Source organism: Eptatretus burgeri, chromosome 9 (genome assembly GCF_056783735.1).
Source record: "Eptatretus burgeri isolate ZD-2024b chromosome 9, Ebu_testis_v1, whole genome shotgun sequence".
Lineage (NCBI taxonomy): Eukaryota > Metazoa > Chordata > Myxini > Myxiniformes > Myxinidae > Eptatretus > Eptatretus burgeri.
In genome coordinates, this window is record NC_140969.1 from 47322470 (window position 1) to 47338758 (window position 16289).

Sequence of the window (16289 nt, forward strand, 5' to 3'; positions counted from 1 at the left end):
TTTGTTCACTAGTTCATTGTCTACTAATGTGCTCGAATTCATGTAAAAGTACGTTGATGTGCACTATTGTCTCTGTCCGACATGTTATACACCCAGGCTCTTTCTTCCATGAGGGCGAGATAGATGTTCAATAAATAAATAAATAAATAAATAAGCTGTGCCAAACAAAGGAAATTTGCATTTGGGAAATGCGAAGATTTTTGTGTTTTAGTGGTTACTTAAGTGATGAACAAATTTTTGTAAATCTTTAGTTTACATTTTCAAGGCTCATGGGAGATTTATTTTCATTTACATGCAGAGCAAAAAAAAACCCCCAAAAAACCCTGCCCTAACAGTTTATCGGTCGTCAAATGAAACCTGCTGTGCTGTCCATGGTGCTGAAATGTCAGTTTGGGATGGAAATATATAATCATCTTCGACTCCGCCCACATATATGACGACATCCCTTCAAACGCCGTCCCAGCCAATCAAGCACCACCGATGTTCCACCGCCAGTAGACGCCGACCGCTACGTCGCTAAACGTGAACAACCGGCATACGTCCATTTATAATAAATAAATAAATAACATATCTGACATTAATATACCGAACACCGTATACATTAGAATTAACCGAAAAAAATACTTAGTTTCGAAGAAAAAAATTTAAAGAAAAATAAATTTTGAAAAAAAATCACCGGAATTCGTTGAATTCCGGAAGGACGCGATAAGCAAATGAAAAAAAAAAATCAAAATTTTATCACGACAGCACTCCTAAATGTTTGTGCTTTACAGTTTACACCGTTTTGAGATTTCATAATTATTACTCTTTCATCAATATCTTGTTTTCTCCGTGCTTGCGGTGGTGAACGACGTTTCGGGCGGTGTATTAAAAACGAAACAACGGTGTATCGTCATGCCATCAAGCCGGTTCTCTCTTTCTGTCATTGACGTAACGTGAAGTTATGAGATAAGAAATGATGACCAGTTATAAATGTTTATCGTATTTAAGAATGCTGAGGGAAAGTTTTGACGTGGATAAAACGGAAGGACCAAAGCGATAAGAGGACGTTGGCGGTTCATGGTGACGCTGCTTCCTCGCGGGAACAAACGGTTTGAATGAAAGGTTCGAATCGTGTCCGCACTTCTGTGTCCACAGTTCTGTTACCTTTGCGTTTCAAACTCGACGTCCTGTTTGTAATCGGTTCGTCTTGTTTTATCACGTTCCGTCTCGGCCTCACACGGACAAACCCCACAAGTTCTGGGCTATGTATGTGACACGAGCATGTTGGTCCAAATGGCCCTTTATATTTTATTATTACTACTACTACTACTACTACTACTACTACTACTATTACTACTACTACTACTACTACCTCAACGTGTTTGGCCCCCGATTGGTTCCTATGGGGAAGCGAACGGTCACGGAGAACGTGTAAACTGTGCACAAGTCTTTCACGAACTGGCTGGCCACACCTGACTCTCTTCTGCAGATGCTCGTGGCAGAAGTTTGTAATTGGTTCGTTGTTCCGGAGATAGCTCGCCCACTTTGGGAGAAATGCCACCGTCGACCAGACGGGACACCCGGCTTAACATCTGAAGATCGTTACACGATTATATGTGTATATTATTTACATTGAGAAACGTTCATGTTGTACAAGGAAAGCGAAATGCGGGTTAACGAGGTAATGGTGTTTTCCCATTCGATCTCGGTTCTGAACACTTGTGTCGTTCGTAGATGCCGAAGCTGTTCGTAAGAGGGATCGAGGTGGATTTTCCTTTCACTCCTTACAAATGTCAGGAGGATTACATGGAACGGGTCATTACTTGCCTGGAGATGGTACGTCTGTCTGGATTATGCTGAGTCTTCATTTATACATGTACATTCAACGCCTCCCCCTCGCCCCCGCTACCCCCTCCCCCCACCCCTGCTGCTGCACCCAAAGCTTGTGGAACATTTGTGTGAAGTGCCCCCTCGATCTGTCCAGTCATTCTGGAGAAAAATATATTTTTTTTCTAGGTTCTCAGGTAAATCCAATATGGCTGTCAAACCATGTGACCTATGACATCAATTTTTTTCTGTGGACCATTTTATCCCTTGGTCAGGTCAGGTATGGGAGCATGTGCCAGAGTAGCGTGTTGCTGCATCCACTTTCTGCCGGTACTCCAGGGGCCTCCGTCTAGCCACCCCCAGGCAGATACAAGGCCCATCCCCATCCCCATCTCCTTGAGATGTCGATCAATCTGCTGCAACCATGAGGCATGTGGTCGACCCATTGGCCTCCCTCGCTGAGAGAATCTGGTGAGCAGGATCCAGAGTCAGGAAAACGAGCAACATGTCCATACAGCCGCAACTGACGCTCACGGACTATGCAGGTAACAAATCTCATCCGAGTCTCTCTCAGCAACCGCTCGTTGGACACAAAATCCGACCAGCGATAGCCAAGGATTCTCCGAAGAGACCTGGTACCAAAGGAATTAAGTCTCCGTCTCAGATCCTTGGTCAGAGTCCAAGTCTCGCATCCATAGAGCAAGACTAGAAGTACCAAGGTCCTGAAGACTCAGACTTTCGTCCTCCCGCACAGGTACCGGCAGCACCACACCCCATGATCCAGTGAATCCATGACTCCCCAGGCCCGACCCAGACGTCTATTGACCTCTGACTCGCAGCCAGCAGAGACATGAATATCACTGCCAAGGTAAGTGAATCTCTCCATGACCTCAACATGCTCACCCCTTGATGCAACATGCTCACCCCTTGATGCAACATGCTCACCCCTTGATGCAACATGCTCACCCCTTGATGCAACATGCTCACCCCTTGATGCAACATGCTCACGCCTTGATGCAACATGCTCACGCCTTGATGCAACATGCTCACGCCTTGATGCAACATGCTCACGCCTTGATGCAACATGCTCACGCCTTGATGCAACATGCTCACCCCTTGATGCAACATGCTCACCCCTTGATGCAACATGCTCACCCCTTGATGCAACATGCTCACCCCTTGATGCAACATGCTCACCCCTTGATGCAACATGCTCACCCCTTGATGCAACATGCTCACCCCTTGATGCAGCATGCTCACCTCTTGATGCAGCATGCTCACCTCTTGATGCAACATGCTCACCTCTTGATGCAACATGCTCACCTCTTGATGCAACATGCTCACCTCTTGATGCAACATGCTCACCTCTTGATGCAACATGCTCACCTCTTGATGCAACATGCTCACCTCTTGATGCAACATGCTCACCTCTTGATGCAACATGCTCACCTCTTGATGCAACATGCTCACCCTTATCCCTTGATGACCTCAAAAAGTTTCATACTGATCAGATGTTGCGGTCTATATATGCAATGGTGACGTCATATGTGCCTCCATTATGATGTCATCGAAAAGTCACACTTATTCCCCATGAGGAATACTTGCTGTGCACCAAGTTTCACTTTTTTTTCCTCGGTGTGGTTTCAGAGATGCAGAGGTTCAAATAATTTTCTATTTTTACAACATGGCTGCCACACCATGTGACCTACAATGTCATAATTATCAATATAACATTCGTGGCACCAATGGTGAAAATTTAGTCTCAAGCCAGCTGTTCAATCCTTATCAACTGTTTCATTGGACTGCTTGCTTGAGTGCTTAAGCAAATTGTCGAGCGCTCTTCTTGCTGATTGATAATGGAACACACACCAGGTCGCCATTTGCTGCCAAAGCTCTGTTGTGATTCTTCTTTGCATAAAACACACACACACACACACACACACACACACACACACTGCTCCTGGATTAATTCAATAGCACTAAACTTTCGGACGTTTGTTAAACGATCATTAGTTATTATTTTTTGAAGTAAAACTGCACGTGGTGTCGTGTTCTTTGAACTCTCAATTTAAAATATGAAATGTAAAGGCAGAGTTTGGCCTTTTACAAAGCTCTGTACATTTATTGTACCTGAACTTTTGATGAAAGGTCATAGTCCTATCCCCCAGGAATGAGTAATTTCTGCGTCCATGGATTTTCATGTTGCCTGGATATCCGATTAATTTCTGATTAGCATAAATGGATGTCAATACAATATTGTTGCGGATTCGCGCCCGCCGGCGTGCGGACGGCCACGTAACTCGAATCGCGGCACGTCGCCCACCGGACGGACAATCCAGTCATGACCCTCTCGGACTAACGCCGGGAACCAGTCACGGGTGGTCCTTTCGGTCTCACCATGATCGTGCCAATCGGCCCCCGCGTGGGATAGGGTTGCTCGCCAAATTCGACCTACCTAAGTACCCACACGGAGGGTAGACCGGGCGATCGCACCTCGCCGCAGGTCGACTTCGGACACGGGCCACTTAAGCGACCCGTTCCGTACTATCGGGATAACCGAGCGGTGTTATTCGTCGGCCTCGACGGTTCGATTAATTATCGGGCGTTTTAGCCCACGACCAACCCTTTACGTGAAGCAAGATGGAGATTCAATGAAAGAAAAGACGAAGCGAAGCGGGAAAACAGTTCAACAATAAGCACGTTTATTTCGCGATGAACGGAAAGCACACATATACAATTCCACCAAAAGCACATGTAAAAGAAGAAGACAATGCACTATTACACAAAAAGCAAATGCAACAATGCAGATCTATCCGACTACCGGGCACACGGCAACACTTATACAATTTTACTTCACAGACGGCGCCGACAACACATATTCCCAAAGCAAAAGAAAAGAGAACCACCCTCCAGGATGAGGGGGGTAGGCGGGCCTGGGGCCGAGACCGTGTCGGGCCTACCCGTCTGATGATGAGACGCGGAGCGGCGGTGGTGCCTCAACTCCGCGGGCCTCGCGGACAGTGTCTGGTAGGGGGTGGGAAGGGGGCCCCCTTTGTCGCACTATCTCAGCGCGGGGGGAAACAGGAGGGGGTTGCTGATGCTCGGGGGAAGGAGGATATTACCCTGTCTCGGGTCCCGCGGCGAGCGTCTCCTCCTCCACCTCGGTCGCGTTGCTGGCCTCTCTCTGTGCAGCTCCTGGCACCGACGCGAGCACCCCCTCGTCCGCCTTCGCCGCCGTCACCTCTCCACAGCTCCGTCCTCTTCACTCTGACTAGTACCACTTCTTTCCCGCTCCACCGACGACTCTTTTGAATTCCGCACACTCAACTCTCAACTTCCAACTGAACTGCACTTGACTGACGAACGCAGCCGTTTTTATAAGCCCCGTGGCTTCGCTCTTTCACCCTTGACCTTCTGCCTCCGACCCTTCACCTCTCTAACTGGCTCCCCATTGGCCCGAGGAAAAGTGGGCGTGAATGCTTTTTGTTCCATGTATTTGCATATAGCGACCGCCCTCCAACGCCCTGGAGGCGGGGCCAAATCGCCCCTCGCTCACCGATTGGACGGAACAAAAGTGGGCGTGAGTCGTTTTTGATCCGTTTTCTGTGGAAAGTCCGTGATGTTTTTGAACACGCTGCTCGGTGCGCGCCCTACACGAGTCCAGTATCGGCGCCCACAAGTGGCGCGAGAATGGTGGCGATGCGACGGTGGCGAGTTGTGACGGTAAAGGTCGTGGCGGTTGTGGTGAAGCGGCGTTGTGGTTGGTGGTTGTTGTTGTGAAGCGGCGTTGTGGTTGGTGGTTGTTGTTGTGAAGCGGCGTTGTGGTTGGTGGTTGTTGTGTGATGCCTGTTGAGACGTGGTTGGTGGTGGTAATAATGGCGGCTGGTCCAAAATAAAGATAGTAAAAGAAAAACGGCTATCCTGAAGAGTCGCAGCCCACATGAATGACATTTATTCCCTCTAGACAACGGGTTTGGGCCTAACTACACGTATACTTACCGAGATATCTCACCTAAGGGACCTGAATGGTGGTTTGTGAATTTCGTCAACCACAACACTACCCCCTCCCCTTTTTACAGACTCGTCCCGAGTCGTCAAATTTTCGTGTGCCATCATGTGTAGTTTTCCCCTAGTACATTTTACCTACGGATCCCTGAGTGCGACATTCATGGTATTCGTGTCCCCAAAATAAATAACCTAAGGGCTGAGTAACTACCTAAACAAACTCACTCACACGGACGACTTAAATAAAATTGCCGGCGCTAGGACAGACATGCCGGGGGCGCACTCATATGTACAGTACATCTTAACCTTAACTTACAAATTTTACACTAAACCATGGCCCAGGATCACTGAATTCTGCAAAAAGAAAGCAGTTAGCAGGGAGCCAGGCTGCTCGCATGCAGTCTCTGGCTCAAAACAATGCAGGTGACAGGGAACGTGGCTGGCTGCTCACACGCAGTCCAAGGCCTTCCCTTTTGAACTGAACGCAGTGAACCACAACGGTGCATGGGCTGCACAAACGCAGTCTCCGTGCCAGCTCGAGTGGCACACGCAATGAACACAACGAATGGATGGATGAACACAAACACGGTGCACGGGCCGCCACTGCAGGCCGTGTTGTAGCTGCCAACGGGGCAGTTCTCGCAGCTTGCAAACTGTTGCCTTGCGGATCCTGGCGCACATGGAATTGAACAGGGGGGGGGGCAAAGCAAAAATTGAACGGGGCTGGTGAACGTGGGCAGTGGGCATGGCAAAGGCAGCAGGCAAACACAGCCCGCAGAAGAAGGTCGCTGCAGGCAAACACAGCCGGCAGATGAACTGGCTGGCACAGGCCTTGAAGAAAAACAGCCAGCCGGCAGATGAAGTGGGCCGGCACAGGCCTTGCAGCACAGCAGCTGCAGACGATCCAGCCGGCACAGGCCTCGCAGCAAAACAACAGCTGCCGATGAAGTTGGCCAGCCTTTGCCGTTCCGTGGAGGTTGGTGGAGGGAGTGCGGTGGTGCTGGCCACTTGGAAGGCGGGCTCGGACCTACCTACCTGTCTCCCTCCCACCTATCGCCTTTGCCTGTCACTGTACATACCCACTCCCTTAATTTGTCAAACCCCAATTTAGCCCCAACTTTTTTTTTTTTTTTTTTTTTTTTTTTTTTTTAACTTCCCCACTATAAATCGTTCCCTAACCCCCTTTATCGTCTTTGTTCGGCTAACCTATCCTGTCACCTAGCCTACTCCCAACCCCTACGTTCCCTTCCCCGAGGGGAATAAGGGAGAGCTAGCGTCCTGTGTCGAGGCCCAACGAAGCCTCAGAATGGCCTCCCCAGAGTTCAGCGATCTATAACAAAGTGGGTCCAGCGGCCCACAATGAGAGCGAGGGGATGGATGGTGCAGAGGGGTACACTTCCTAATCTACCCTAACCATTTAACTGTTAAACTACCCCGGGGCTTTCAACAAGCGCCTCTCGCTTAAACTATTGGTTCTAACAACCCAGATTCCCGTCGCCTGTGTTGGTGTCCTCACAATTTCAGGCCTCGCCCCCCAATTTTCTCTCCGTGCCCTCACACGGTCTCATGGCTGGGACACGTGGCTCCCTTTGGGAGGCACGACCCTCTGCCGAATCTCCTGCTATGGCACCCCCGGGCACTACACTGCCTCCGAGCCTACCAGCTCCCTAACACCGGGGAGTGCCCCCCATGGCACCTCCCCTGAAACGCACACGTGGCAGGCTGGCTTCCCAGGCCCCTTTCCGAGGGTCACCCGTGCCCACAACACTGCCCACGCGGCTAATGGCGCCCCGGGCCCCCGCACCAAGCAGGCGCACCCGTGCCCACTACGCTATCCCGGCCCCCCATGGGCCCTTGGCCTACCACTGCCGACTAGCCTGGTGCCCGGGGTACCCACTCAGCGATACTCACTTTTCGCAGCCACACTCCCAGCCCGTCAACAGGGCTCCTGCACCCCTCCAAATGGGTTTCGAGCCTACATTCACACCAACAACAAAACGACCTCCATTTTGTAAATTTGACTAACCCCCTAACTCACTCTACACTGACCCCGGGGTCCCTTGGGCGGGAGTCACTCCTCCCCCCAATCACTCATCGCACCATGCATTCCCCATTCGCTCCACTCACACAGACCCGCTGGCCTCACTCACTCAACAAGTACTCACCTCACTCCTCAACTCTTCAACACACACACCACTGAACTCTGCCATCCTTCTAACTACCTCCCCTAACTAACTCGTGCTCCCACGTCGTCCCTTACACTATAGCACGTTCCTTTTAACACTACGTAGCTAAACTACGTCAACTCTACACATCCAAAGTCTGTCTCTGTCTCCAAATCTCTAAAATAACTTTCCCAACCTAAATCTCGCTACAATCCCTCTAACTAATCCATTCCACGGGCCCCATGAGGACTTACCCCTGCCCCATGGAGCCGGTCTAGCTAAGCTAACCCTTCCCCCTAACTAGTTTCCATCCTGTGTCCAGGGTCAAGGGGGTTTTCCACCCCTTGCCCAGGAATCCTGTGCACCCGAAAGTGAGGCTTGCTGTTTTTTTTTTGTTTTTTTTCCATGCGCAGCACCAGCGCGGCAACTCGCGCACTTTGCACCTGACCGTGACGTCATGCAGCTGCACGTGTACCTCGTCCCTCCTTGGACAGTACCATCCGGCAGGGATACCCCTCCTGCCGGATTCCAACCCCACGTGCAGCCATGACGTTACCGTGCGCATAAAAAAACACAATCCCCACGTCTCGAGGGGTTCCCCACGCGAACACATGTGCTTTGCCCGTTGGAGCTTAACACACACGATCGCGTGGAGAACCCGTCCGGTTCAAATCCGTAATCCTGCCTAAACTTTGTCCGTCCGCGGGATCGGCAAATCCACCGCGTGCGTTTCCGGACCGGGACTTCACTCTCGCAAGCGAGCACGTGGGGGCCTCGTGCGTTGCACAGCACGGACCTCGTGCTCACTGCTGGGTTAACCCGGCACGGTCCCCGAAACAACTACAGCCGCTACTCGGCTTTCTTTCTTCTGTCGCCGTCGTCGTCGCCATTCGACACACGCACTACCGCGTGTTACGACGCTAACACACCTCACCATTACATTCACACCGGGAGACGCGGCTGCGTGCTCCCGCATGCCAACCGCCATCTCCCTCACATACCGCTCTCTCACACACACGGTCTCCCTTGTATAAACCATACCACTCGCACGTGGTGCTCCATTCATACAAACCACTCCACTCACACACGCGGGGGCACTCACCCGCGGTGCCTCAACCACACACATGGCCTCACTCACACACGGTGCCTCATCCACACACGGCGTGCTGGGAAGCACGTACTCCGGCACCATCGCCACCACACCACTCACACACGGGGTCGCTTCCACACACGGGGATGCACTCACGCCTTGCACCACACACACAGGGACAACCACACTGGGGATTTGTGTCCCCACAAGGTTCTCCGGGGCCTCTATACCCCCCAAGCTCTCCGTGCACCTGTCCACAGCACTCCTCCCCTCGACCTCGCAAAGCACGACCGAACTCACCTGGTCGTGACTCGCCTCAAGGGGGCATACTCCCTCCCCTCGTTCCTGGAGGAGGCCATCCTGCTGCTCGCACCGGGCCTCCACCCAGTCCGCGAGCTCACCCCCATTATCCTCCACTACCTCCGTGTGTGTGTGTGTGTGCGTCACTTACCCCGTCTTCATCGTGCAGTCTTCCCTCTATCGTTCCCATCTCCCGTGTCTCTGCCATCTCGGTCACCTCTTCACCCTTTACCTCCCTTGTCTCTACTATTTTTATTTCCTTTGTCGTCACCTCGTGTCTCGTCTCGCACGTTTTGGTCTCCCCATTTAATTTTTCCCTTTTGGTCATCGTCACGACCCTCGCCCAACACGCACCCCGAATTATTTTTCACCCGCCTCCACCGCGGGCCCGACAGCCGTTGCACCCCCTTCTAGCTCGTTCGTTCCTACACGTGGAGTCGCCATTTTTATCTCCCTGGTCACGGCCTTCATTCCCGCCTGCAGGCATCGGCCCATGTTCTGCGTCTCACCCCGCAGCTTTTTCATTTCTTCCCTCATTTGCTGTGTATTCGCATCCATCGTCGTTTTCACTTCGTCCATTTGCTTGTTCATTCCATTTATTTGCTTTGTATTCGCATCCATCTTTTCGTTCATGTTCGCATTTATCTTCACTTTCATTTCCGCCAGCATGGCGCATAGCTGGGCCATGTCGGGTGCGCTTGAGTGAGCCGTTTCGGCAGGGGTTGGGGAAGGGTTTTGGTTGAGAGGGGGGGGAGGTGTCATACACCGCGGCCGCTGCCGCACCCATTTCGGGCTCTGGGTTCAGTTGGGCGAGTTCGTTTTCCTGTACAACCAACATTTCCTGCACGGGGATTTCATCCTGAGCCATGGATTCTACACATTCTACATCCATTTCTAATACCCCCGGCTCCCGCTCGCCTTGAGACGCCATCTTGCTTCTCTTAAAGGGTTAATTTGGCTCGCTCGTAATTTGGAGGGAATCGGGGGTCGCTCCTCTCACCCCTGGACCGATTCCCGTGAATTTAGCCGGAGACAGGAGAGCCCGTTTTCCCGTTCTCCGTTACCAGTGCCGTGAGGAGGGCGATGAGTTTATATCGCACGACCTGACACCAGTGTTGCGGATTCGCGCCCGCCGGCGTGCGGACGGCCACGTAACTCGAATCGCGGCACGTCGCCCACCGGACGGACAATCCAGTCGTGACCCTCTCGGACTAACACCGGGAACCAGTCGCGGGTGGACCTTTCGGTCTCACCACGATCGTGCCAATCGGCCCCCGCGTGGGATAGGGTTGCTCGCCAAATTCGACCTACCTAAGTACCCACACGGAGGGTAGACCGGGCGATCACACCTCGCCGCAGGTCGACTTCGGACACGGGCCACTTTAAGCGACCCGTTCCATACTATCGGGATAACCGGGCGGTGTTATTCGTCGGCCTCGACGGTTCGATTAATTATCGGGCGTTTTAGCCCACGACCAACCCTTTACGTGAAGCAAGATGGAGATTCAATGAAAGAAAAGACGAAGCGAAGCGGGAAAACAGTTCAACAATAAGCACATTTATTTCGCGATGAACGGAAAGCACACATATACAATTCCACCAAAAGCACATGTAAAAGAAGAAGACAATGCACTATTACACAAAAAGCAAATGCAACAATGCAGATCTATCCGACTACCGGGCACACGGCAACACTTATACAATTTTACTTCACAGACGGCGCCGACAACACATATTCCCAAAGCAAAAGAAAAGAGAACCACCCTCCAGGATGAGGGGGGTAGGCGGGCCTGGGGCCGAGACCGTGTCGGGCCTACCCGTCTGATGATGAGACGCGGAGCGGCGGTGGTGCCTCAACTCCGCGGGCCTCGCGGACAGTGTCTGGTAGGGGGGTGGGAAGGGGGCCCCCTTTGTCGCACTATCTCAGCGCGGGGGGAAACAGGAGGGGGTTGCTGATGCTCGGGGGAAGGAGGATATTACCCTGTCTCGGGTCCCGCGGCGAGCGTCTCCTCCTCCACCTCGGTCGCGTTGCTGGCCTCTCTCTGTGCAGCTCCCGGCACCGACGCGAGCACCCCCTCGTCCGCCTTCGCCGCCGTCACCTCTCCACAGCTCCGTCCTCTTCACTCTGACTAGTACCACTTCTTTCCCGCTCCACCGACGACTCTTTTGAATTCCGCACACTCAACTCTCAACTTCCAACTGAACTGCACTTGACTGACGAACGCAGCCGTTTTTATAAGCCCCGTGGCTTCGCTCTTTCACCCTTGACCTTCTGCCTCCGACCCTTCACCTCTCTAACTGGCTCCCCATTGGCCCGAGGAAAAGTGGGCGTGAATGCTTTTTGTTCCATGTATTTGCATATAGCGACCGCCCTCCAACGCCCTGGAGGCGGGGCCAAATCGCCCCTCGCTCACCGATTGGACGGAACAAAAGTGGGCGTGAGTCGTTTTTGATCCGTTTTCTGTGGAAAGTCCGTGATGTTTTTGAACACGCTGCTCGGTGCGCGCCCTACACGAGTCCAGTATCGGCGCCCACAAGTGGCGCGAGAATGGTGGCGATGCGACGGTGGCGAGTTGTGACGGTAAAGGTCGTGGCGGTTGTGGTGAAGCGGCGTTGTGGTTGGTGGTTGTTGTTGTGAAGCGGCGTTGTGGTTGGTGGTTGTTGTTGTGAAGCGGCGTTGTGGTTGGTGGTTGTTGTGTGATGCCTGTTGAGACGTGGTTGGTGGTGGTAATAATGGCGGCTGGTCCAAAATAAAGATAGTAAAAGAAAAACGGCTATCCTGAAGAGTCGCAGCCCACATGAATGACATTTATTCCCTCTAGACAACGGGTTTGGGCCTAACTACACGTATACTTACCGAGATATCTCACCTAAGGGACCTGAATGGTGGTTTGTGAATTTCGTCAACCACAACACTACCCCTCCCCTTTTTACAGACTCGTCCCGAGTCGTCAAATTTTCGTGTGCCATCATGTGTAGTTTTCCCCTAGTACATTTTACCTACGGATCCCTGAGTGCGACATTCATGGTATTCGTGTCCCCAAAATAAATAACCTAAGGGCTGAGTAACTACCTAAACAAACTCACTCACACGGACGACTTAAATAAAATTGCCGGCGCTAGGACAGACATGCCGTGGCGCACTCATATGTACAGTACATCTTAACCTTAACTTACAAATTTTACACTAAACCATGGCCCAGGATCACTGAATTCTGCAAAAAGAAAGCAGTTAGCAGGGAGCCAGGCTGCTCGCATGCAGTCTCTGGCTCAAAACAATGCAGGTGACAGGGAACGTGGCTGGCTGCTCACACGCAGTCCAAGGCCTTCCCTTTTGAACTGAACGCAGTGAACCACAACGGTGCATGGGCTGCACAAACGCAGTCTCCGTGCCAGCTCGAGTGGCACACGCAATGAACACAACGAATGGATGGATGAACACAAACACGGTGCACGGGCCGCCACTGCAGGCCGTGTTGTAGCTGCCAACGGGGCAGTTCTCGCAGCTTGCAAACTGTTGCCTTGCGGATCCTGGCGCACATGGAATTGAACAGGGGGGGGGGGGCAAAGCAAAAATTGAACGGGGCTGGTGAACGTGGGCAGTGGGCATGGCAAAGGCAGCAGGCAAACGCAGCCCGCAGAAGAAGGTCGCTGCAGGCAAACACAGCCGGCAGATGAACTGGCTGGCACAGGCCTTGAAGAAAAACAGCCAGCCGGCAGATGAAGTGGGCCGGCACAGGCCTTGCAGCACAGCAGCTGCAGACGATCCAGCCGGCACAGGCCTCGCAGCAAAACAACAGCTGCCGATGAAGTTGGCCAGCCTTTGCCGTTCCGTGGAGGTTGGTGGAGGGAGTGCGGTGGTGCTGGCCACTTGGAAGGCGGGCTCGGACCTACCTACCTGTCTCCCTCCCACCTATCGCCTTTGCCTGTCACTGTACATACCCACTCCCTTAATTTGTCAAACCCCAATTTAGCCCCAACTTTTTTTTTTTTTTTTTTTTTTTTTTTTTTTTTTTACTTCCCCACTATAAATCGTTCCCTAACCCCCTTTATCGTCTTTGTTCGGCTAACCTATCCTGTCACCTAGCCTACTCCCAACCCCTACGTTCCCTTCCCCGAGGGGAATAAGGGAGAGCTAGCGTCCTGTGTCGAGGCCCAACGAAGCCTCAGAATGGCCTCCCCAGAGTTCAGCGATCTATAACAAAGTGGGTCCAGCGGCCCACAATGAGAGCGAGGGGATGGATGGTGCAGAGGGGTACACTTCCTAATCTACCCTAACCATTTAACTGTTAAACTACCCCGGGGCTTTCAACAAGCGCCTCTCGCTTAAACTATTGGTTCTAACAACCCAGATTCCCGTCGCCTGTGTTGGTGTCCTCACAATTTCAGGCCTCGCCCCCCCAATTTTCTCTCCGTGCCCTCACACGGTCTCATGGCTGGGACACGTGGCTCCCTTTGGGAGGCACGACCCTCTGCCGAATCTCCTGCTATGGCACCCCCGGGCACTACACTGCCTCCGAGCCTACCAGCTCCCTAACACCGGGGAGTGCCCCCCATGGCACCTCCCCTGAAATGCACACGTGGCAGGCTGGCTTCCCAGGCCCCTTTCCGAGGGTCACCCGTGCCCACAACACTGCCCACGCGGCTAATGGCGCCCCGGGCCCCCGCACCAAGCAGGCGCACCCGTGCCCACTACGCTATCCCGGCCCCCCATGGGCCCTTGGCCTACCACTGCCGACTAGCCTGGTGCCCGGGGTACCCACTCAGCGATACTCACTTTTCGCAGCCACACTCCCAGCCCGTCAACAGGGCTCCTGCACCCCTCCAAATGGGTTTCGAGCCTACATTCACACCAACAACAAAACGACCTCCATTTTGTAAATTTGACTAACCCCCTAACTCACTCTACACTGACCCCGGGGTCCCTTGGGCGGGAGTCACTCCTCCCCCCAATCACTCATCGCACCATGCATTCCCCATTCGCTCCACTCACACAGACCCGCTGGCCTCACTCACTCAACAAGTACTCACCTCACTCCTCAACTCTTCAACACACACACCACTGAACTCTGCCATCCTTCTAACTACCTCCCCTAACTAACTCGTGCTCCCACGTCGTCCCTTACACTATAGCACGTTCCTTTTAACACTACGTAGCTAAACTACGTCAACTCTACACATCCAAAGTCTGTCTCTGTCTCCAAATCTCTAAAATAACTTTCCCAACCTAAATCTCGCTACAATCCCTCTAACTAATCCATTCCACGGGCCCCATGAGGACTTACCCCTGCCCCATGGAGCCGGTCTAGCTAAGCTAACCCTTCCCCCTAACTAGTTTCCATCCTGTGTCCAGGGTCAAGGGGGTTTTCCACCCCTTGCCCAGGAATCCTGTGCACCCGAAAGTGAGGCTTGCTGTTTTTTTTTTGTTTTTTTTCCATGCGCAGCACCAGCGCGGCAACTCGCGCACTTTGCACCTGACCGTGACGTCATGCAGCTGCACGTGTACCTCGTCCCTCCTTGGACAGTACCATCCGGCAGGGATACCCCTCCTGCCGGATTCCAACCCCACGTGCAGCCATGACGTTACCGTGCGCATAAAAAAACACAATCCCCACGTCTCGAGGGGTTCCCCACGCGAACACATGTGCTTTGCCCGTTGGAGCTTAACACACACGATCGCGTGGAGAACCCGTCCGGTTCAAATCCGTAATCCTGCCTAAACTTTGTCCGTCCGCGGGATCGGCAAATCCACCGCGTGCGTTTCCGGACCGGGACTTCACTCTCGCAAGCGAGCACGTGGGGGCCTCGTGCGTTGCACAGCACGGACCTCGTGCTCACTGCTGGGTTAACCCGGCACGGTCCCCGAAACAACTACAGCCGCTACTCGGCTTTCTTTCTTCTGTCGCCGTCGTCGTCGCCATTCGACACACGCACTACCGCGTGTTACGACGCTAACACACCTCACCATTACATTCACACCGGGAGACGCGGCTGCGTGCTCCCGCATGCCAACCGCCATCTCCCTCACATACCGCTCTCTCACACACACGGTCTCCCTTGTATAAACCATACCACTCGCACGTGGTGCTCCATTCATACAAACCACTCCACTCACACACGCGGGGGCACTCACCCGCGGTGCCTCAACCACACACATGGCCTCACTCACACACGGTGCCTCATCCACACACGGCGTGCTGGGAAGCACGTACTCCGGCACCATCGCCACCACACCACTCACACACGGGGTCGCTTCCACACACGGGGATGCACTCACGCCTTGCACCACACACACAGGGACAACCACACTGGGGATTTGTGTCCCCACAAGGTTCTCCGGGGCCTCTATACCCCCCAAGCTCTCCGTGCACCTGTCCACAGCACTCCTCCCCTCGACCTCGCAAAGCACGACCGAACTCACCTGGTCGTGACTCGCCTCAAGGGGGCATACTCCCTCCCCTCGTTCCTGGAGGAGGCCATCCTGCTGCTCGCACCGGGCCTCCACCCAGTCCGCGAGCTCACCCCCATTATCCTCCACTACCTCCGTGTGTGTGTGTGTGTGCGTCACTTACCCCGTCTTCATCGTGCAGTCTTCCCTCTATCGTTCCCATCTCCCGTGTCTCTGCCATCTCGGTCACCTCTTCACCCTTTACCTCCCTTGTCTCTACTATTTTTATTTCCTTTGTCGTCACCTCGTGTCTCGTCTCGCACGTTTTGGTCTCCCCATTTAATTTTTCCCTTTTGGTCATCGTCACGACCCTCGCCCAACACGCACCCCGAATTATTTTTCACCCGCCTCCACCGTGGGCCCGACAGCCGTTGCACCCCCTTCTAGCTCGTTCGTTCCTACACGTGGAGTCGCCATTTTTATCTCCCTGGTCACGGCCTTCATTCCCGCCTGCAGGCATCGGCCCATGTTC

At 53.1% G+C, this 16289-nt stretch overlaps 1 protein-coding gene across 5 annotated transcripts in view; it reads left to right on the top strand.

The window, feature by feature from the left end:
* Nucleotides 1–856: 856 nt before the first annotated feature.
* RTEL1 (regulator of telomere elongation helicase 1) overlaps nt 857–16289 on the top strand; it is a 153832-nt gene continuing 138399 nt past the window's right edge. For 3 of the 5 annotated variants that reach the window (XM_085895094.1, XM_085895096.1, XM_085895097.1), the window contains exons 1-2: nt 857–1104; nt 1717–1818. In XM_085895094.1, the coding sequence (XP_085751220.1) occupies nt 1717–1818 (102 nt within the window). In that variant the 5' untranslated portion in view covers nt 857–1104. The other 2 variants (XM_085895095.1, XM_085895098.1) reach the window with 2 other exon arrangements.